We start from the raw sequence: 22,956 nt of genomic DNA, 5'->3' as shown, positions 1-22,956 counted from the left end.
GCCTAGAAATTTGGATAGGATTCCCCCCCCCCCCATAGTCCTCTCTTTCCAGCAATGCAACCCTGAGCAGATTGTCTCTGGTGGATGGCAGAAGTTCAATAACCACAGCCCTCTCCAACTGCTAATGTGTACAGAAGAGCAGGTCCTCAAGAGGGCCGGCTACCGACGTAACCCCTTTCTTCCAATAGCCCACATTACTATAACGATGCCTTAATAGCAAACCATTTATTAAGAAATGACACAGAGTACATTCGACTCATGACAGGAATGAGGGGGGAAGGGAAGATGCATGACTTAGAAATAACATCTGAAGGCTCCATTTCCAAAGTTAACCTTCTGAGAAAAACTCCTTGGTGAACAATACTTAGGCTAGAGTAATTGCAGTCTTTCTTAAGAAACAGGGGCCTCTTCCTCTATGCCTATGCATATTTATAGAATACACTTTCATTTTTACTCCAAGTCAAGGGAGGTGGATAGGGATGATAACTATTTCCTTAATTCAAAATGTATTTATTGATCTTCAACTGTCTACACAAAGGGGAGTGAGCTGTTTCGGGGTGCAGAGGCAGTTCTGGGATATGGATGACTTCAGGTCAGGTGGTGTGATCTGTCTTCATGACTTGGGGAAGTTGTTCCATCTCTTTGTGCCTTGGCTCTTTCTTAGTGGCGCTCTGAGGATTAAGTGGGAGGACAGGCTTGAAGATCTTAGCCTAGCAGCTGGCCCATGAAAAACCACATCGGAGTGTGATGATGATGGCAGTAGTGCTGGGGGCCAGTTTTGCATGGTTATCATCATTATTTTGATACATGGCATTAGTACCTCCTAGATACATGGTGTGCTACAATCTCCAAAAGCCTCCCCACGTTTCTTTCTGGTGTTCTGTCTTCATTGCTTATCAGAGGCTCTGCCTGTTTTCCAGATGGGAGGCTCGGAGAATGCTATGCCTGTTAGAGAGACATTGCAACAGGAAGCCTGCACGTAGGTGTGAGGCACTCTCCTGGCTGGTTCCAAGGTGACCCTACGTAGGGTATGGGCCGCATGCATGTACAGTGACGTGAACACGTGTGAGCCAGGACCTTGTAGGGGAGGCACAGTTTGGGTCTCTGCATTGTTAGGCTTAGTTAACCCAGGTTGAGAAGCTCATCTGCATTTTAGATTCTGGAATGCTTTAAAATTTTAGATGTGCATGTTTGCCAATCTCTGAAATCACTCACAGTGATTCCATTGAACACTTTGGATCAGGCTCTCTGGGGCCTTTGCTGCAGCCCCCATTACTGCAAACTACATGGGACATAGAAGGCCAGTATAAGGCCCATTAAGGAACACATATGTGGGATGAGTTATTTTTTTTAAATCTGTGTAGAGGTAGTACACTGTATTTACATATGCATGTTTCTTCCTTCACATATTCTGGCTCCCTTGATGTTGTAAAAAGATAACAGAGGAGGAAGACATTTTCCTAGAGCAGATCACACAGCACGTGAAGTGTTCAGAGGAAGGACCAGTGTCCACCACTGTGTAGCTAGGCCTCAGAGTTCGCTCACTCCTTCCAGGGCTTTCCTCACCACTCCTCCTTACCACAGCGGGCTGCTCCCATGCTCAGGGCTGAGGAAGCTTTCCCACTGAGCCAGAGCCTCAACTCCACTCTGAAATTTGTGAAGAAAACCTAAATTCAGATTCTTGACCCTGACAGGCCTTTTCATTCTCTCTGGTTACCAAGGCTAGAGGCCCCAGGAGGCCCCAGGTACAGGAGCACCTGCCAGAGCCTTATGTGCAGGCAGCTCCGGTAATGATGAGTGGCATGGGACACCTTGCATAATAGCCCATTTAATACACAAAATATTGTGGAATAAAAGATGAAATTATGCAAATAAATTGAGTACGAAAGCAAATGAGAGAATGAGTAGCAGCATTATTGAGTGGAAATATGTTTACACTATTGTCAAGATGAGCTAAAGGCCCCTCTTTTATTAAAGTCTGTTATTGAGACAGGTGCTTGATTTTCAGTTTTCTGTATCTTAGTAAAGAATTGTTTTTACATGACAGCTACACTTGAGATTTATTCATTGCCATTAGTCAACTCAATGTATAGTTTCAGAAATTGCTCTATTCCTTCATGTCTTCAGACGCCATAGTTACTTAAGGTACTAGTTCATCCTGCCTCCCCAGCAACCACTCTGAGAAGCCCTCATTCCTGTTACAAGGAGTTGCCAATAGGACACAGAGTGTTCTGATTGGTATCACTGAAACCTGGCTCCTCCTGGCCATCCTTGGATCTCATCTCACCTCATCTTCTTGTTTAAATGACATCACTGCCTCATGTTTTACTAACTCAACTCTTCAACCACCCCTTCTCTCCCATGCTGCTCTCACGAGTGAGAGGTCTTTCTAGTTTATAAATGCAAAACCAATGGTATCCCCAAAGGCTGCTGGCCCCACTTTGTCTAGTGATTAAAACTCAGTACAGCCACCTGCATATATGACCAGTGTTTATTGATTGTCTCTGGCTGCCAGGGGCGATGCGTAGACACTGGCAATCTCACTGCAAAGGTTTCTACTCCCAGAGATGCTAAATGCATTGATGGTTCACAGCTCCAGACTCCAATCTGTACTCCTGAAGAAAATACCAGCTCCTTCATGACCTAACCTCAGCCATCCATTGTGACTTTACCTTAGCCATGGTTTTTGTCACTCTTTGTCCTGTGACACAAAGCTGTCAGAAACCCAGTCAACATTTTCTGTTCCCTTATCTTTAGGCTCTTCACTCTACCCAGAATTCCTCCTTTCCTCACAGTTGTCTGTGCCCCTCCTGTCCTTTCAGCACCCAGATACATTTTCTCAGGCCCTTTTACTGCCTTGAGCCTCTTCTTCCGAAGCTGGGTTAGACACCCACTTCTGGTGCCAGTTTCAGGATTACTGTCTAAAGGCTTCTCAGCTATCTCTACCTTAATCTGCCAGGTTCCCCTGTAGTGTGTTCATGGGTGATGTCTCTGATCTCCATGTCTTCTTCTCCCAGCAGTTATTGGTAATAACAGTGCTCCATAATCATTTCTGAGTAAAATCTGGGCTCGTGGTGTTCCTGATTATCTTTTCTCCTAATAGATATTAATGCATTGAATGTATTTCTCTACATTGGTGGACTTAATATGTATATGTTATATTTTAAGTGCATCTGCTGTACTTCTTTTACATAATATTTCAAAAAGACTTCTTGAACCATTAGTCTCAACGTGGAATTTACAGTTTAAAAAAAGATTGGTAGGTGTGACTAATGTCATTCAGAAAATACTTGTCAAGCTACTGTAGGCAAGGCATCTAGAAGCGGGAAGATATAAAAATACAGATAATCATGTCTCCAAAATGATCCACTATAAAGATAATAGATTGTATCGATTGGATCAGAGGTTTTCAATATCTGCTATGAAGTATGGGTAACAACTACTTCAGCTTCACAGGCCATGCGATCCCATCATTGCTGCAGTTCTTCCTGTCACCGCAGCATGCCATGCAAAAACATAACTCACATACACAAACACACTAAAAAACAAACCAAAATCTCACCAAACCAACAAACAAAACAACAGACCTCAAGATACAGATGTATGCGGAGAGTTCATGTGCTAGAAAGACAAGAGAGTGTGTACAGTTCCTATTGCAGGAAATGGGAAATGGGGGCCTAGATGGACAGATTCACTCTCATTAAAATTCAGACGGAATTCCAAAATACAGATAAGGAGACACTGTTGGGATCAAAGGAAGAAAACCTAGAGAAAATTTGAGACAGTCATTTTTTAAAAAAAAATAAGACTAAAATATGAGAGGTATTTTCATTTAAAACACCCAGGAATGCCGCAAGCTTGGTGACAGTTTACTGTTACAGAAAGGAAAAGATAAAGGGCGCCTTGGAAAGAATGTGCCTTTCTGGTGCAGACCATCTTTACTGTCAGTATTCCTTTGATGTCACAGTTTATTCGTGTCTATTCCGGATAAGCTTTGCAGATAAATGCCAACAGAAAATGTGTTCCATGCTACGCTAACATCAGTTCCTGTTGATCTGGAATCCATAGGGCTTAACTTATGGTTTGTTTGTTTTCCTCTCTCTAGCACCAATCGCTGCAGGAACCGGCCCCAACTTTTCTCTCTCTGATTTGGAAAGTTCCTCATACTACAGCATGAGTCCAGGAGCAATGAGGAGGTCTCTACCCAGCACATCCTCGACCAGGTAAATGAATTGGTGGCTAGACACAAGCTGCTAAAACACAGAAAAGCACTCCTTGATTTTGAACTCTGAGCATGCTGGATATTTAGCAATGTGTCTATAACAATAGAGGGTACAAAAGAAGTGGGTTAAGCCTCAATAGACTATCTCATTAGAGAGCCAAAGCAAATACACATGAGACAAACACACACACACACACACACACACACACACACACACACACACACACCAGTAAGAGAACCAATTACTTCAGGTGTATTCCATGAAATAAGCATGATTTGAATAGGTTTTGTCCACAATGGTGAGGTGCTCCACTCTGAATGCTTTAAGGAAAGGCAGGAAAGCCACGGTGTCTGAATGAGGGATAATTTGAGTGAAGGCATATAGAAGAACGATAATAAATGCAGCATATTCTCTGGGAAAGATGGCTGGGCTTGGCTGGGGAATAAGAGGTGAGTGCTCTGGCTTGACTGGAATATGGTGGGAACTGAGGACACCAGCCTAAACACTCTGGCCACAACCTTCTTAGCCTGCTGGACCCCATAAGTTCCCCAAAGATGCATCTGATTTGGTATCCTGGTATGAGGTTATAAAAGAAATACAGGTCAGATAGCAGGATGGGGCCATACTTTGGACCCAGGTGGTCCAGGAGGCCTGCAAAAGCCAAAGTTGAAAAACACAGCTTCCTGTGAGTGCCAGACTTCCTGATACCCTTAGTTAACTATCGGAGCCAACATCTGGAGAAGCACTTTGCAAGACCCTGCTGTCTCTAGATAACCTGTACCGCAGGCAGGGGATTAGGCATCAGAGCCATGGCGTTCCTAACAAATTGGCTTTAGCACTGGACTGTGACAGCAAAGAAAGGAGCAGAGTAGGGCTGCCAATCATGTTTGTGGCTTTGCAGAAAAACATTTATCAAATGTGATTTCTGTTAGACATTTATGATTTAAAATAATGCCCAAAGTGTAAACGTTTTCCTTGGTGTGGGAGTCTACCTAACCTTTATGAGCAGTGTCTTAAGCATCAACTTGAAGATGAATCAAGCTGTCATTTCTAACACTGTATTATATACCTTCAGCAATGTTGAAATGTGCTCCTTGGTTCATTACGGTATCACCTCCACAAGAAAACAAAAGTCTCAAATCCCAAAAACATTTATAATAGAAAAGGGGGATTGAGAATACATTTGGGTGTCAATACACTTGGAGGATTTTTAATATTTGCTGCCAGAAGAGACAGTGCACTCAGTCAACAATAAAAGCTTTGTAAATACTTACGGGTGGTGCTTAATTTAAAAGTGCATGGGTGACTTGTTTTTCATATGTGAGCCTCTGTCCCATGGACCTCTCTCGCAGTGTCCCTTTCCCCCTGTCCTTCCCCATACTCCAAGTTCTGTTCTACGATTTCGTGTTGTGACTTGTGGGTGGAAGGCTGATTATTGTCATTGATGAGGCTGATTCTCCTATCCTGCAAATAATTAGTCCTGATAAGGAGTTAATTATAAATATCACTAGTTAATAACTTAGTAATGTTTGATTTTCTGTTGTTGTTCTCTTCCTGAGGTGTTTATTTATTTGCTGTTTTATTCGTGTGTAGGTGTGTGTGTGTGTGTGTGTGTGTGTGTGTGTGTGAGAGAGAGAGAGAGAGAGAGAGAGAGAGGGAGAGAGAGAGAGAGGGAGAGAGAGAAAGAGAGAGACAGGGAATATATTCAGGTGTGCTTGCAAGGGTGTAAACTAGAAGCTAAAGGACAGGTTTTTGGGAGTCTGTTCCTCCTTTCGCCTTTACATGAGTTTCCCGAGGGAACTCAGGTTATTAGGTTATCTCAGCAAGCACCTTACCTGTTGCGGCATCTCACTGCCCACTAAAGTGATGAAAAAAATAAAGAAAAAAAAGTCCTTCAATATATAGACTCAACAGAATTATCTGTATCACATTAGAAACTATACCTTGAAGAATGGCCCAGAATCACATACAAAAAAAAAAAATGTTTTAGTTTGCCATTGCAGCCCTGGAGCCACCGGAAGGCAGAGTAGATCAGCAGCTTTCCAGGGCCACAGCCCTGGTAGGGACAGGTCACCATTCAAATTTGAGTCTTCTGCAATTTACAAACCATATCTATCTGCAGTGAGTTGTCTTAGCAACAATGGTGTATCCAGGAACCATAGATTGTGGAGTCCCAGCAAAGCAGTTATCTTGAATTGTTGACTGTGGTTTTCTGTCCTGTCTGGTTTCTGTCCTCCCTTCAGGTCCCACAGACGTTTAGCACCAAAGAAATCACACAGAGGTCTATATTAATGATAAACTGATTGGCCCCCTAGCTCAGGCTTCTTATTAACTCTTATAATTTATATTAATCAATTATTCTTATCTATGTTATCCACATGGCTTGGTACCTTTTTCAGCGGGGTAATCACATTTTCCTTCTTCTGTGGTTGGGACAGGACTGGGGAGGAATGGGCTTCCTCCTTCCCAGAATTCTCCTGTTCTCTTTGATCCATTTCTACTTCCTGTCTGGTTGTCCCACCTATACTTCCTGCCTGGCTACTGACCAATCAGTGTTTATTTAAAACATAATTGACAGAATACAGAATTGTCCCACACTATCAAATCTCCACCTTACCCTGGTCCGTGTGGCTGCTGTCTGAATATTATTACTTTATGAGTAGCATAAGCTTGTTTTTCCTCCCAGTCTGGTTCTATGCCCCTTGAAGGACAGTGTCTCTTCTCCACCTCAGAAGCAAACAATAAGCACAAAGTATTTTTACTCGGCACTACAGGCACCAAAACAAATCAGAGGAGCTTTGCACACTGGCAAGTAGAGATGCTCAGATTGGTTGATGTGAACACTCAGTAAGCGGAATGGTTTTGCCTCGTGGGTACAAAGCAAGGTGTGTCTCATGTATTAGGAAACATGCAATAGAATCCTTGTATTAGACTGTCAGGATCAAGAGACAGAATCAAGGACCAGTTCATTTATAAAAGTGAAGAAATAAGTAAACAAAACAAGCATGAGCTGTGCTTCCCATGTGTTTTATATTGCAGCAGGATGGGCATATCCAAAATCACAGAAAAGTTGGGTAAAAATAAGAATAAGGGTTTTATTCTAAAGAACTTTGCCATGATAGTCATCCATGTGAAGGTCATAGGATCAGCAACTATGTCTCGGAAGCCCCCTGCCTATCCTTCCCAACACTGCCAACTTCCTTCCTCCTGGATCCTCTTCTCCTTCTATCCACACATCCATCTTGCAGATGCTGAGCCTGTGTCTATCCTGAATGTCCTCGTCCGCAAGCTCAGGTGTCATCTGTAACCATACACTATCCCCACCTGTGCAGTTCACACCTGAATTTTACTAGCACACTCCCAAGAAACACCAAAGCTTTGGAACTCAGAAATATGTTAACAAGGAAAGAGCAGCACACAGTGGAGTGGAATTGACCTCTGGGGTTGGATCTCATTCAATATAGATGCTCGGCTGATCCCCCGTCACAGAAGCTTTGGAGTACTTAAAATAATCTGACTGGAATAGACACGAGAGATCAAAAAATGATACTGATAAAAAGGTGGAGAATTCTTGGGTTGTCAGCCAGGATACAGTGGACATCACTTGTACTTCTTATTCCCAAGACCTCAAAGTTCTGCCAGTCAGTTTCTCTAAAAGTCTTAGTGTTGGGGGTTGAATCCAGAGCCAGGTAAACAGTGGCATCCTGATACATGTGTAAAGTGAGGAAAGGAGTCTGGGGAAGGGTGGTTAGGGCACCAGCAGGTACAGAAATCTCCTGGGAAGTGAATCTGCTCCTCCCTGAGTCATGTCAACCTGTATCTGTGCAGCTGGGAACTTCCTTCAGTAAGCACCTCACCTTGATCCCCAGACATCACAAATGCCATTGTATAACATGTAGTCAGTGGTGTAGGGTGCACTTGTGCAGGATCCAATTAGTCCTGTTGGTCATCCGCATAAATAAAGCTCCGTGTCGTAATATAAGAATCATGGAATATCAAGGCAGCACCACTCCCTGGGGGGAAACTCCTAACTGCATTCCCACAGCTCTTGCAGTCTTGCCAGAACAGGCAAGTCTGGTATTTGACTGACTGGAGTATACCAGAGGTTTTTCACCCAACTTGCAGTCTTCTAAGTTGCAAGATGATTTCAAGTGGCTGACAGTTTTAAAACACAAGTATTACTAAGTGTAGAGAAGGAAGTCAGAACCCATACGGAAAGCAGGGCACTCCTTATTAGATCAAGAACCTTGACCAAGAGATTTGCTTTAAGTTTGGCCCCTAGCTACCTGTTTGCAAGGCAAGAAGGGGAACCTGCTTGTTTGGGTTTCTGTCCTGCCCAGTACCCCACAACTGTTTAGCCCCAAAGAAAATCACACATAGGTCTCTAAAATTATAAAGCTGATTGGCCCTTTAGCTCTAGCCTCTCACTGGCTAACTCTCACATCTTGATTACCCCATTTTTCTGATCTATGTTAGCCATGTGGCTCAGTACCTTTTTTCAGTGGGGCAGATCTTATCCTGCTGCTTCGGTGATCTGGGCAGGAGTGGGAGGAATCAACTTCCTCCTTCCCAGAGTTCTCCTGTTCTCATTACATCATTTCTACTTCCTGTCTGGTTTTCCCACCTTTACCTCCTGTCTGACCAATCAGCGTTTATTTAAAACATGATTGACAGATTACAGACAATTCTCCCACAGTATGTAATATATATAATCGCAAATAAAGGACATGTTGCCGCCACATTTTACATAAAGCAGAAAAGGCTTTCAAATGATTACTTTTCACCAAACTTCCAGAAAAAGGAAGACCATTCACCAGGCAGTTCAGACCTGACCTGGAGTCCTAAATTATCATGGTACCAGAGGGCTACTTCCCTGCAATCTGGTTTTAATGAGAATAGAACTTAAAACTTAAGAATATTGGACCTCCCACATGAATGATTTGAATTTCTTACCTAAACTATGTCCTGTGCATTTTAAAATTCAGATTGTGGCAGTAACATTATCTCCCCTTACCCAGCTTATAACCCCTCCTTTTCCCTGCTGCCATCCCAAGTCCATTTTCTGCACTCCCCAGCTACTTCTCCACAATGTAACTCCCATGTCACACCTGTAGAGGACTTCAGAAGTCTTTGTTGCTTGTAGGATAAAGTCCAGACTTACAGTATCTTCTCTGACCTCCATGGTCATCTGTTGGGCCCCTCCATTGGTTTCAGTATCTCAGAAGCAGTTTTATGTGTATCACACCTGGCTTATGCCCCTGCTGCCAGGCACCTGCTCTTGGGATGTTACTCAGTGTCTGGTGACCTTTATACCATGAGCTCAGCAGTGAGGATGGATGCCACCCTGCCATTCTAGGCTCTGCTGCGACCCCAGGGGCCAGACATCAACCTCTTAGATTCTGAGGCATGGAAGTGTCATGGGGCAAAAGAAAAAAGATCAAGATTAGAAAAAAAACTTATGAAACTTGAGACAATAGCAGTTTGCCCCCCCAAAATACAGAGGATTTTAATATTTTTAAAATCGTACAGTGCCTGAGTTGCGCATTAGCGGAGGGCAGCCTACTCTAGCCACTCCCTGTTTCTATTGCCATCTCATTAGCCCTTACACACAGCTCAGGAGCCCCTCTGCCCTGAGGAGTCCTTCCCAAGCTCCAGGTCTAAGTACCAGCATTCCTCCATCTGCAGCCAGTGCATGGTTCCTTCATGACCCCTCTGTTTCCTCTGGGACTCTCCATCTCTGTTCTTGGAGAGCCATGTCTGGCTCACCACACTCTTCCACATCTGAGTGCTGCCCCTGGCATGGAGGAGCTACACAGCCAGTGTCTGATGACCAAAACCCAAGGTTAGTTCTTCCTCCTGACAAGTGGGCAGGAGGCTTCCCACAGCCATTGCCCAGAGTGAGAGGCCTGCCCGCGCAGCAGTGTGTTGCTGGCCCTCGGTCTCCTCAGCTAGAGCAGACATCAGCAGCAGGCAATGAGCCCCTGCTTTCCAACCTTCACGCTTCACAGTGGGGAGCTTCTTCAGTCGCTCTTCAGCTCGAAGGAAAGAAATATACTGCACAAGTTCCTCAGTCATACCTCTACAGAAACTGAGTCTTCCTTCACACGAATGAAATAAAATGTCATTTTTCTCATCATCTGTGTAGAAGGACATAAAAGCCCCTAGACGACTGTACGTCTACGCTCTTCCTTAGCTCACGGTAAAGCACTCACTCCTTCCTGCTATTTTGAGGCATTCAGTTTGGCATTTTATCTCTGGTGCCTAAAGGCATATCCGAACTATGTGATGTGTAGTAAATATCTCTTTTTTTTTTAATGAACGAAACCAAGTGGAAAATGAAAAATGCCCCCCAAGCTATCAAAGCATCCCTAGAAGGATAATGAGCCCTGCTTTTTATTTACTTATTTTTAACCTTTTGGGGGCTTCTGCAGAGATTTGAATAAGTTTCTAGACGTGTGCTGCTAATGACCACACCTTGCCCCACCTGTGGAGCTAGGATAGTTGGGCTTCCTAAGTAGAAGCCAAAGCAGAAACCAGCCACCAACTCCGCAAAGAAAAAAAAAAAGGCACCAAACAGAGGGGTCGCAAGAAATTGACCATAAAGACAAAGCCAGGGCTTGGGCACAAAGGTCAAGGTTGCATAACTTGCACAACTCCACAAGAGCCTGCAGAGGGTCCTAGAACTGCACGTTTTTTCAGTGAGGTGTCCAGGAGAAAGGTGGCTTAGGCTTTTTTTTTTTTTTTCTTTCAGCTCTACCAAGCGCCTCAAGTCTGTGGAGGATGAAATGGACAGTCCTGGTGAAGAACCATTTTACACCGGCCAAGGGCGCTCCCCGGGGAGTGGCAGTCAGTCCAGTGGATGGCACGAAGTCGAGCCAGGTGAGCAGGGGACGGTCATGAGCGGGAAGGAGACAGCATGCTCACGTGGTCCTATCCTCACACGCACAGTGGCAGAGAACAGCAGAAACAGCCGGAGCGAAAGGCAGATGACAGTGGGTGTTGTCTCCCTCACCGCTGTCTCCTGCACTTGGAGCCCAGCAGAAACAGCTGGAGCGAAAGGCAGATGACAGTGGGTGTCGTCTCCCTCACAGCTGTCTCCTGCACTCGGAGCCCACGTGTGTTTCATTTGCTGTGGTCATTGTTGAGCTGAGGCTTCTCGCTGTGTATCCCACAGGGGACTCAAGTTCCAGGCTTTATTGTTCCTCTTGCCTCAGCTTCTTGAGTAGCCAGGGTGGCGGTTTTCTTTTGCTTTTATACAAACACACCTTTTTTTAAAAAGCATGCTCTAGTATTTATAAGGAAAATTATCATATTTTCCAAATCTATGGACAGAAGTATAAAGCTGAACAAGTCTTCTATGCCACAGATTATGTTGGATTTTTATAACATACGAACATTTGGATGTTTTTTCCTTGCTGTTGGTTATCATCATGATTGTTTAAACACCACAGGTACCTTTATGTCTGTCTGCATGAACCTGGGTGCATTCCTGTTGGTCTAACCATGGGGTCATCAGTGGTGGCTGTAGAATCTCAGAGCAATTATGATACCAGCAGCTTCTGGAGACCTTAAAGTCTGCCCTCCACATGGCTTAGGGGAATGGGCTCCAATGCCTTCGTCAATACAAGTCAAACCTTAACATCTGACATCCATATGGCTTGGGGAATGAGCTCCAATGCCTTTGTCAATACAAGTCAGATAAGGGGCTTGGGAATCATCTAAAGTGCAGTCTTCGCTTCAATGACAGGGCTGTGTGGTTATAGCCAGACTGCACGGCCTTCCTGTCAAACCCAACCTGACCGTAGTAAGAGCTGCTTTGGTGCTCTTGAGGATAAAGTGGGGTGATATGTATTGTCCACTTAAGAATTATACCCAGCACATAGAGATACAGAGAAAAAAGAACAAATTCTCTGGCCATCCCTCCTCACTCCAGTCTCAAATAACTGCCTGTAAGAACAGACGGGCACCAAGAAAATCTTGGAACTAGCCCCTCATCTTCCAAGCTTACACCTCCCTCTCCTCCCCAACAGTTTTTCAATATACAAACTCTGTGGCTATAGATGGCTTTATATGACTATAAAGGAGCCACAGAAGGGAGATTTTAGGGTGATGAAACCATCTGGATCCTGATCATGGGAGTTTCCATAATCGATATAATGTCTGACATTCACAGAACTGTGCGCCTCCTCCCTGCCTTAGCTGCATTCTGTCCTGGTCGAAAACAAATACCAATAAACCCCCAAGCCCTACCGACTGGGTTGTTTTTAAATCTTGTTACTTTATGAAAATGTAAGACTCCTGTGTGGTTTCCTTCTGCCCAGTGCCCTCACACAGCTCGTGGGTTCACCCACTCAGCAAACTTCAGTGGAAATTTCTGGATCAAGTGAGATGCCACTTCTGAGAACTCCAGGGTAGATGAGGAGGCAGGGGCTCCTGCTTTCAGGGGATTTAGAGCAGGCGCGGAACCAGAGCAGACCATCTTGTGATGTGAGGGGCACGGGGGTGCCAAGATCTGCTAGTGTCCTTGTCTCTGAATGTCACCCATGCAACACTCCAGTTGTGGTGGCTGTCCTCAACAGGCTGCTCGTCATCTCTGTCCACACATATATCAGCCAGCACTTAAAGTGTCTATGAAATAAAGCCGGGTCAGGCAAGAATGCAAATGCTGACTTCCGTTGCCAGTAAACCGTGCCCGCTGTGTAGCGCTGATGGAAAGTTTATGTGTACTGAAAAATTAAAAGATGGGAAATTTTGTTGAGCCCCCCGCTTTAAAGCTAGTCCTAACTTTCCTGCTTCAGTGACAATGAGAATGAAGTATACAGGTGTGGTACATGTGTGCAGGAGGCGATACTCACATGTCCCATGTGTACCAAAGCTAGTGTATGATGCTGACAGACACAAAGCCCCGCACAGTGAGCCCGGCCCTCCCTATGAGGTCCAGCTGGACAGAACACTTCGGCCTGGTCACTCTCTTACTCACACCGGTTCCCATTCATACCTACACATTGCGAGTCAAATGTTTCTAAATCCTAACATCTGTGTCTCCGCACCCTTTGCCAGCCATCAGATAACTAGGTTTAATGGTTAAATCCTCTTTGCATGGAAAGATTTTTTCCTTTCCTTCTTCTTAAAGAAATCATGTTCCTGAAAGGATTGCCCATTGTCTGTCCTGGTTTCATTAAAGAAAAATGCAGTCTCATGGCAATATATTTGTGAGGGACTGGAGAGCGTAGTGGATGAATTTATATTTGGCCATATTCAGCATAGAAAGTCATAATTGAAACAGGGCCTGAGGGGACATTAAAACACAACGGAGGGATGTTGCACATGTTCATGGCGACTTTGGTGTCATTAGCTCACACCAGCCACTTTAAATGGATAATTTATGCTGCCAGATGGTCCTTTTTGGGGATTTTCCATCAAGCCCAATCCCCTTTTTGGCACAGAGAACACCTTTATGTTGTTCCCACACTTATCCGGGCCTACATAGCTTTTCCCCAGGGGTACAGTTAATTAAGTGGGAGGCTTTTAGTGGTTCACTCATGTAAATTGCCTTCAGAAATATGTTGGGAATTATGTATATCCAAATGCATGGGCAGCCTGCGCTTGGGATAATTCTCTCCAACAAGTAGGAAGGGCACTGGGTGTATGCTTCTGATGTGACACGGGAAGCAAGGCTGTCCTCCCGCTACCCTCCGAGAGCATCCGGGAGAGGCCTCCCTGGGTTTCCAGGGCTCCCTAAGTACAGAGGCCTAAAGGTGGCCACGAGAGACTTCCCTCAGCAACAGGAAGACGGTGAAAAGTGAAGCAGTGCAGACTTCCGGTAAATTGCACGCATGTTTTTCAAATGGTTCATCTCAGCACTTCCGGTGCCCACTCTGCCTGTCTGTGCAGCAGCTCACAGGCCAGGATGCTCGTCTGAAACGCTAGGCAGTCTCGGGCTGGCTTCTGCTTCTCAGTGCTCCATGCGTCCCTCGGCTTGGTTTCATTGCCCAGTTGTCTCACAACTTGGTAGGACTGGATCTGGATCTGGTCGTGCACTGTAATGTGAGCCCAGTGAAATTCTGTCCGTCGGAATTCACATCCCATCGATGGCTGTGCAGTCACACAAGTGACAAGTTGGCCATGAGATGATGATGATGCAAATGATTAGGAAGGGCTGTAGCAGGAGGTGCTCCCTTGGCTGTGGTAAAGTCCTAGCTGTGCCTGTGTTTGTCGGTTAATGTTCTTTACAATGTGCAGACTCTGGTGTTGTTTATTTGTTGTTTGTTTTGAGAGCAGCTTGCCTAAGCCCACACTGATGGTGTGTCTGTGGCCAGGATCTGTCTTTCGAACCAAAGTTGACTCCAAGATATAATCTCACTTCTGTATTTAACCTCTTTAGCATGATCACTTAAGCTAATGTTTCAAGGTCTTGTGTTCCAGACTCATAGTTAAGTTTAAAATGTCATAATAAAAATCATAAATAATAAATTAAAATGTCATAATAAAAATCACTAGGAAGACCTGAAAATTCCCTGTTTTCCTTATCTCAATCTCTTATCATGGAACCTAGGTCGGGAAAAAAAGATGTGAGCTACTAAATACACATAGAACAGTATATATAGGCAGAGTATGAACTGTTAATGATGAAATATCTGTCATATCATCCATAAAATCAAATACTCTTCAGTATTTAGAATTTGTTCAAATGCTATGTCAGAGAGGCCTTGTGTCCACCATCTCTGCCTCCATAGCTTCTCTCTTCCTTACCCATGCTCCCTCTCTTCTCAACTTAGAATGTGCACTCCCTGAGAGTGTGACTTCGTCTGCCTTTTACACTGCTGCATCCCTAAAACCCACACAGTGTGTAGGACATAATAGGTGTTCAATAAATATTGACTGAGTGAATGAAGCAGAGAGATCGGAGCTTTCTTATAAACTTGACGGCAGAATTTGCTGCCAGCAATGCTCTAAAAATTGGTATTTCCTATATTCTTAACCTGCAGGCTTCCAGTCAAATCTAATTACTGGCAAATAGTAGGAAAAATAATTGCTAAGACTCAGCCAAGCATCTCGTTGATCAGGAGTAGGGCGTCAAACTATATTCCAACTACCCTTCTCCTTAACGGGGTTTCCTTTAAATAGACCAGATACTTTTTAAAAGGTAATTGGAAAGAATAGTGCTTATTGGCAATTAGGGTGGAAAGGAGGAAGCGACGATGGAGGGGACAGTGGTCAATACACAGGACGTCACAGTGAATAGGAAACTACACATATTGTCACACAGTAAAGCTGCTCCATTCCATGAAAGGCTACATGACATATGGCTATAATAGTACATTTAGTGATATGTATATCTCAAAATAACCCAAAGCAAGAAGTTTGAATATTCCCATGACAAAGAAACGGTCATCGTTTGAGGTGATAAAGGCACTAACTTCCCCGACTTAGTGAGTGGGCAGTGTGTCCACGCATCAAAACACTATACTTTTCCTCCATAAATATGCATAGTTATTTGTCAATAAGATATAGTTCTATATTATTTCAAAGAAAATTAAAATGCATGATGGGTGAGGCCTGTATCATGGATCTCAACGGTGCTGTTTTCTGAGGTGTTGTAGAGAGTTGAGATTATCTGGTTTGGAGAGGTCATCTGCCTGCTTCACTAGTGCTGAACATCTCTACTCTTCCCTCTCCATTTTATTCTTATATACAACCATACATACGTACCGAGCCTCCGAGGACCTGCAGTGAGCTCTGCAGGAAGTGTCTGGGAAATGAATCGGAGACCAGCTAGATCTCACGGCTGTGGGACTTGCCCAGCTTATCTGAAAGGCAGTTACCTTTAAATGTTATGCTATCAAGCCTTTCTCCCTGTGTTTAGCAGCAATGGTTTAAAACCTACCCCAGTTGGATAGAAACCCACCCGTTTTCATAGGGATCAGAGAGGTTCACATACTAGGCAGCTGCTGACCCTCATAACAATAAAGAAAAGCGCTCTCGTTCTCCTCGTCCCCTGTTCCCTCCCACCTTCCCTTCCCCCATCTAAATGCCTCTGCTCATCTTACCACTATCAGTCAAATCAAGTCATGGAATTTATCAAGAGCCAACTGTGTGTAGTATTCTAGGATAGATACAAAGAAGACCTTACTGAGTCCCTGTCTCAAAGGTCAAACCTCTGGAAACCCTTGGGGCTTGGTGACTGCCGATACTATTATACAACAATAATAATACAACAATACTATTATTTCAGCCCTATCTCTGTCTCTTAAGTCAGGACCCTCAACTGAGCTGATAGAAGCCAAAGTCCTCTGTAAAATTAATATCCTCCAATCACGTGAACTGTTGTCCCTGGGATCATTGAGGGCACAGACTGATAGCAGTTAAAAGAGCTATAAATCTCAGTGGAGAAATAGGGTCAGTGTCTTTAACAAGTAGCCAGTACACTGGGCTTAGGACGGAATCCCGCTGAGAAACATTTCCAAACTTGAAAGAGACTAGCCTTCCAATAATTAACACAAAATAAATTATGCTAATTATTGGAATAATATATTTCTTCTCTGTGTGGTCACTTCTCAGCTGTCCTATGACCCTCCCCCATGTTCTCTATATCCCCCAAATAGAGGGCTCTCCAGATTATCTGCCTGTGCTTCTTCCAGGCTTGAGGCTGCCCCTGCACTGAGTATGTCATACCATTTCAGTAGATCTAAAGGGAATTCAGTATAAATCTGTAACACTTGTCCATGAAACTCAGTGCTGTTTAACTGTAGGGTTAAGAAGCTACTTAAAATTGAGTATAGTGGCCTATGTGATTCCTAAGTTCATTTTTATTGTGTTTGGGCTAGATGAAACTCTGTTTAAAAACACACAATCAAAAATGAACTGTTTGAACTTTCTCATATAGAAAATGTTTCAAAATTGGAATGCATTAAATTATGTTTATATATACATTATAAGTATAATTATATCGAGATGATAAAACTATTAGTAGACACAATTATGTCAGTCAAAATGTTGTAAATTTCAAACAGTTCAGTCAAGACTTAGAGTCAACTTGATTAACTAATATATTTAATTGCAATTACTTTTTAAATGCAATAAGTGATGAACTTCTCTCAGGGATAAACTTATTTCCAGGATAAGTTGATTTCATTTTTAAAGGTCAAAATTAAGTATGTCCTCTGTTCTTATAAAATGTTATTAAATAAATAAGTACATTTCAAAACCATTTTTAAAAGCATCTACAAAGGACTATTTTGGCAAACAGTTAACTGGTGACCCCAGATTTGCAGAACTGGGACACTAGGTCTCAATGACTCTAAACACAATTACATTTTGAAAGTAGCATTAGTTCATTGCAGCCTTTTAAAATGTTTATTAGAAGCGAGACATGGTCTTGCACTGGTAATACCAGCATCTGGGAAGCTAAGGCAGGAGGCTTAACAGTTCAAGGCCAACCTGGGCTACCTAATGAAACTATGTCACAAAATGAAACAAAAATCACCTGTGGGGCTTGTCTGGGTTCCCACACCTGCCAATCCCATTTGACTGCCTACAGCCTCTTCAGTTTTCAGGGTGGAAGTTTACCAACTCGTACATCTAGCTGAGACATATAGGACCCGTTGTACACGCCAGTAGAACAGCATCAGACTGGTCACAATAGTCCATTGATCACAGACACTCTGCTGCACTCGCATAAATTAGGGGAAATGATTAAATCTCCCACAATCCCCTGCAGTAATGGGAATAGTTGCCGTTACAGAACACTGCCGTGGGATCAATGTCTTGGCTTCTCCTCTGCATTTATGGAGCAGTGGGAAAGCATCACTCTGTGACAGTGTTCTCCCCCCATTATCTGCTTAGTATCGGCACCTGCTCATTAGAGAATGCTGTGGTCCAGAGCATCAGGAGAGAACAAGGGTCTGTCTTAATGACCCTTACCAGAGAAATTTCACCTAAGTAAAGGGGTACGACAGAACAGCACCATTACAAAATGAGTACTCTCACCACCCTGCAAAAGATGTGCCTACCTTTTTATCAGGGCTGTTTTCTTAATGTCAGAAAAGGGCCTAAAGCAACCCTTTTTATTGAAATCTAAAAAGCTATCTACTAGAAGAAAAACATGTCTTCTCGCATACACACAGTCTGTATTGTGTACCACGTGCATATATGGCGAAGCATGCTCAACAAAATTACTGTTGTTTTTCTTCCAAAGCCTGTTTGCAGTGCCTGGTAATGTGACAGACATTCAATCAATATTTGTTGAATAAATAAATACGAAGCTGGAGACCATGTGTGTCCTATCTTGTCCTTTGAATCCGGTCAAACACTGAGATCAGAGTGCTGAGCGCGTTTGATGAAGGAAGGAGTGGAGCCTCATTGGCTTTGGAGAACCCAGATGCTCCATTTTGTAAATACTGAAGCTTCCAAGAAAACAGATACTGCCTTTCAGCTGGGTCTGTGTAAATAAATACATTACCCAGATCACCAAAATCCTTTGGTTTCACGTTTGAAAGTGAGCTATAGAAATATCTTAGACTGGAACAACAGCGAGGCTCACCTGTGACTCCTCTCCCTGTGCCTGTCGCCATCCCCAGGTGCTGTTGGCTCAGTGTGTGCCTGAGACCTGCATAAGGAAGAGAGGAGTGGTAAAGCTGACTCCCCTCCAGCCCCTGCTCCCTTGGAAGGCTTGTTTGAGAGGGAATAATAAGAAAAAGACAGAATGCTTTCTAAAAATGTATAGAAATTAGGAATTAAAGTCTCTAAAATTTTCGTTTCCTCCCATGATCAAATCCGCAATCTTTGCAAACTGCTCTGGATTTTCATTTCTGCATGCGGAAAAAGCAAAAAAGCCCCACCTTCCACTTCAGCTCTGAGAACATCAAATAATGTTATGAAGAAATCAAAAGCTACCATTTACTGACTTCCCACTATGTGCAAAGTACTATATCTGTCATTATCTACAAGATGCCTACAGTATACATGAGGTACATTTAATAATCGATAGAGCTTATTTAATTGATACACAAATTGAAATATTGTGTATCTTTTTTGGTGAATACTAGGAAAACTCTGAAGTGTTACAGGAGGTATAATGCTATGGCATTTGATGGGAGACATGTTGTATGCATCTGTAAATATCACCTACAAAGCTCTGTGCAAAGTGGAAGGTGAAACAGAAAAATAAGCAAAGTAGTAGCTGGCCTCTGAGTGAGGACGGCTCACTGAAGCAGAGGGCACGGATAGTTAAGGGAGTGCTGGGACTGATAGGACGTGGGAGACAGAAAACCTCACGGTTTGGGAGTTTCTTCATTGGCTTGGGCCTGCGCTTGTTGAAAAGGGCTTGCTTACCAGCACCCTCCACCACCACTGGGGCAGCAGCCTACCTGGTCTCCAGGTCCTTCTTTTCCCAACAGCCAAGTATCACCTGCCCCATTCCTAAAATGTATGCAGATGGCACAACCTCTAGGAAGTTCACAGTATGTGAAGTACATGAGTTGGGACCATCCTGAGCTAGCCAATGAAATCATACCTTATATGTACCAAGATCTCCCTGCCATAGGTTTGTGACTTACAGATGGATAAAGGGTAGACAGACAGAGATACATGATAGATTAGAATTGCTTCAGATATGATATTTTGTTTTACTTAGATATTGTTAAATTAGATATTGTTAAAAACTTTTTGAACTACAACACAAAGTACTTTTAATCTCTGATATAAAAAGAAAAATTCCCTTTAAGTAGTGATCTTAACTACTCTACTGTATGGACATAGTGTAGATATGAACTAGGCCATAATTTGATTAAGAGAGAAGGCATATTGGCTAATATTTTTGTCACTAGAATGCTGCTGGAATTTTAAATATTTAAGTGTTTTATAAGCAACACTTAATGTCAACATATTATTCTCAACTGTATATACGCATCTATACATTAATATATACATACAATATATACACATAAGAGCTAAACATAGATGTAATTATTTCACATATATCCATTTAATTTATTTAAAAAGTGACCGGATATCAGATCATTTATGATCGTATTTGCAGGCTGATTTCTCTCTCTCATTTACCTTTTGTTTTTCTACCATACTAATGAATCTATGTATATATTAAATGATAGGGTATAACACCATATTTCATGTGGAAATAAAGGCTTCCAGTGTTTTTTAATAAGGTAGTTCTTTAATATTCTGGAGCAAGAACCTTTTCTATGGGGAATGGGAAGAGAGGAAGAAGGAAGTCTTTGGGTCCATGCAGATCCCTGCAGTCCTGCTCTCCCTGTCTCTCCTGGGCATCAGCTTCTGATGGGCCTGTGTGCTCAACCCGTTTTCCTGCAGACAGTTACAATAATTTATCCAACTCCATCCATCCACAGGCTTCAGTTACATCATAAACTCATCAATTAATCAAAGACATGCCACCCATTTGGAGATGATGGGTGCAGTCCGTCCTGGGAGGTTCCAGGAAGCGCTCACATGCACACAGTAAATCAGAGACCAAGTCCTGATGGCATTCCTGAACAGCTCTCCTAGTACCCCAGCGGAGAGGGTTCCCTCCAGCCCTGGCTGCGGTGTATGTCTCTTAGATGAAGGGGGCAGGGAGAAATGCAGCATACAAGAGTCCCCTCCATTTTACAAAATTTCCTAGAGGCGAAAAAATTAACTGAAATAGAAACACTGTACATGTTAAAAGCAGTTCATTGGTGTGACTTTTAGAACCAAAGATTACTGATCCCGTCCCCAACTTTCTTATCAGCTAAAATCCTATCTGATACTTTCGGATTATTAAATACAGTACTGCCACGATCCTTGGCTCTCTGATTTGTTAGATGGGAGGGCCTGCTTATAGTCCAGCACCTTGCAGGGCTGTGGAAAGTGGGTGCTACCAGCCACGCTGATGTTCAGGACTCACTCAAACCAGGCTCCTGAGCACCTGTGTTTATCCTCTTGTTCTTTATTTTGAATAATTCCAATTTCTAGGCACCTACTTTGCATATAATGAGGGGTAGATTAAAGTTTCCATTTGGTGTAGATAGACATGATTGAACATGTTAGAACTTCTGAGAGCATTGGCCCCATGTCCAATTCTAATCTGAGTGTCCTATGTAGTCCCAGCTCTTCTGACGTGTTAGCAAGCCTAACCTAGAGTTCATTCAGCTAACATCAGCTTCCAGCATTAGTGACTTCTGAATATCAGGATTACGCGGATCGATACCAGTCAGGGCACATCATCTGCTCATCAGCCGTGTCATAAAGAGTGAAGTTTACCAAAGTCATTCTGCAGACCTGCTTGCATCCCAGCACGCCTTAGGTGCTGACGTAAGCCATGTCATGGGTTCTAATATCCAATACGTGTGTAGGGCCTAAAAGTGTTTAGCTGTCTTTCACCATCAAGGGCAAGTCAGTAAGCACTGTCGTTTGGATCAGTGAGTGGAGAAAGCCGGCTTTGTCTTTTTTGACACACGTAGTAGTCGCTTGGTTGGGAATAGCCGGTTGTAGTGCCCAGGGTGGTTTGCTATGTTGTTTTTAGCCCATATAAAGACCTTTTCCTCACAAGTGCTGGATAAAGTTCATCCCATGAAGAGAAAAAGCTGTGAACGATGCTGCACAGCTAGCGATCCATCCTGATTGGCCTGTGGGGAGTTGTCTGCTTAAAATTGGATCCTTGTGTGGAGTTTCCAAAAAAGGTGTGAATGTGAAAAAGAAGTGTTAAATCATGACTCCAGAGAAAATGTCGGCCATGAGCAGTTTTTAGTTGAAGTAAAAACCAAACTTTAAAGATTGGATAAATAAGACAAGTGGGGGAAAGGGTGAGTCATTGACTCCAGATTCAAAGCATTGTGGAGAAGAAGCAAGTTTCACTGAACTTGAATGCGAGACTCAACAGAGACATTGATTGAATGGAACTGACTCGTTTTTCTTAATTGATATGCAAAGCTCTGCCAAGCATTTACCCTTAGTGTCAGATAAGTAATTTTTAATAAAATATTTCCAAGACACGAAGACAGTTAAGAAAACAGCACGGTTTTTAATAACTGCACTCGTAAGTAAACGGATCCATCATTATGCTGTCACGAAGAATGACAGGGAGCAGAAGCGTGCTGCTGATCCCTCACAGATAAGTGTGTAATGTAATTAGACAGACACCCTTCCTCTGTCGCATGCAGCATTAATCATTAGAAATGCAACTTACTCTGTTTGATATGTCACTGTTGTTAAAAAGGAAATAGCAAAGCCAGCCAGATACTGTGCTGCAATGACTCATGGATTTGTATGATTGGTATCAGAATTCCTTTTGGTTTTTGAATGTCTAGATACTGCTAATAATACTGTGGCATTTTTGCATGCATGAAGATGTAGTTGAAATACAGCAGTTTGTTTTCTTTTGCAAAATATCAGTGTAATGAGTATTCTTGAGCTCTAAATATTTTTAAGCTTTGAAATGGCCTTTGGGCTCATCGATCTGAAATGAGGGTTTAATTTATAGACAGATTGTCCTATAAGGCACGGGTTAGAAGTTGTCTGCATTAAAAGGTAGCCTAAGAGAGAAACTTTCTGTGAAAAATTCCATCCTCAAATGATGAAACACATTACCTCTTTCCAACACTCATAAACACTGACTTTTTAAAAAATCCATTTCCTTTACTATCTAACTCTGTCTTGAGCTGTGAATTTCTGGATAGTTATACAGGGATATCAGCTCAATACACTGCACAAGTCTATCTTCCCTCTTTCTCGGCGG

General features: G+C 43.0%; 1 protein-coding gene across 1 annotated transcript in view; it reads left to right on the top strand.

The window, feature by feature from the left end:
* Nfia (nuclear factor I A) overlaps positions 1 to 22,956 on the top strand; it is a 166,645-nt gene that overhangs the window by 57,941 nt on the left and 85,748 nt on the right. The window contains exons 3-4 of the mRNA XM_038335160.1: positions 4,106 to 4,223; positions 10,975 to 11,102. Coding sequence (XP_038191088.1) covers positions 4,174 to 4,223; positions 10,975 to 11,102 — 178 coding nt within the window. The 5' untranslated portion in view covers positions 4,106 to 4,173. The remainder of the gene's footprint in view (positions 1 to 4,105; positions 4,224 to 10,974; positions 11,103 to 22,956) is intronic.

Source organism: Arvicola amphibius, chromosome 6, assembly GCF_903992535.2.
Source record: "Arvicola amphibius chromosome 6, mArvAmp1.2, whole genome shotgun sequence".
In the NCBI taxonomy this organism is placed as follows: Eukaryota; Metazoa; Chordata; class Mammalia; order Rodentia; family Cricetidae; genus Arvicola; species Arvicola amphibius.
The sequence above is the reverse complement of the archived record's forward strand: the minus strand, read 5'-3'. Positions and strand labels throughout refer to the sequence as shown.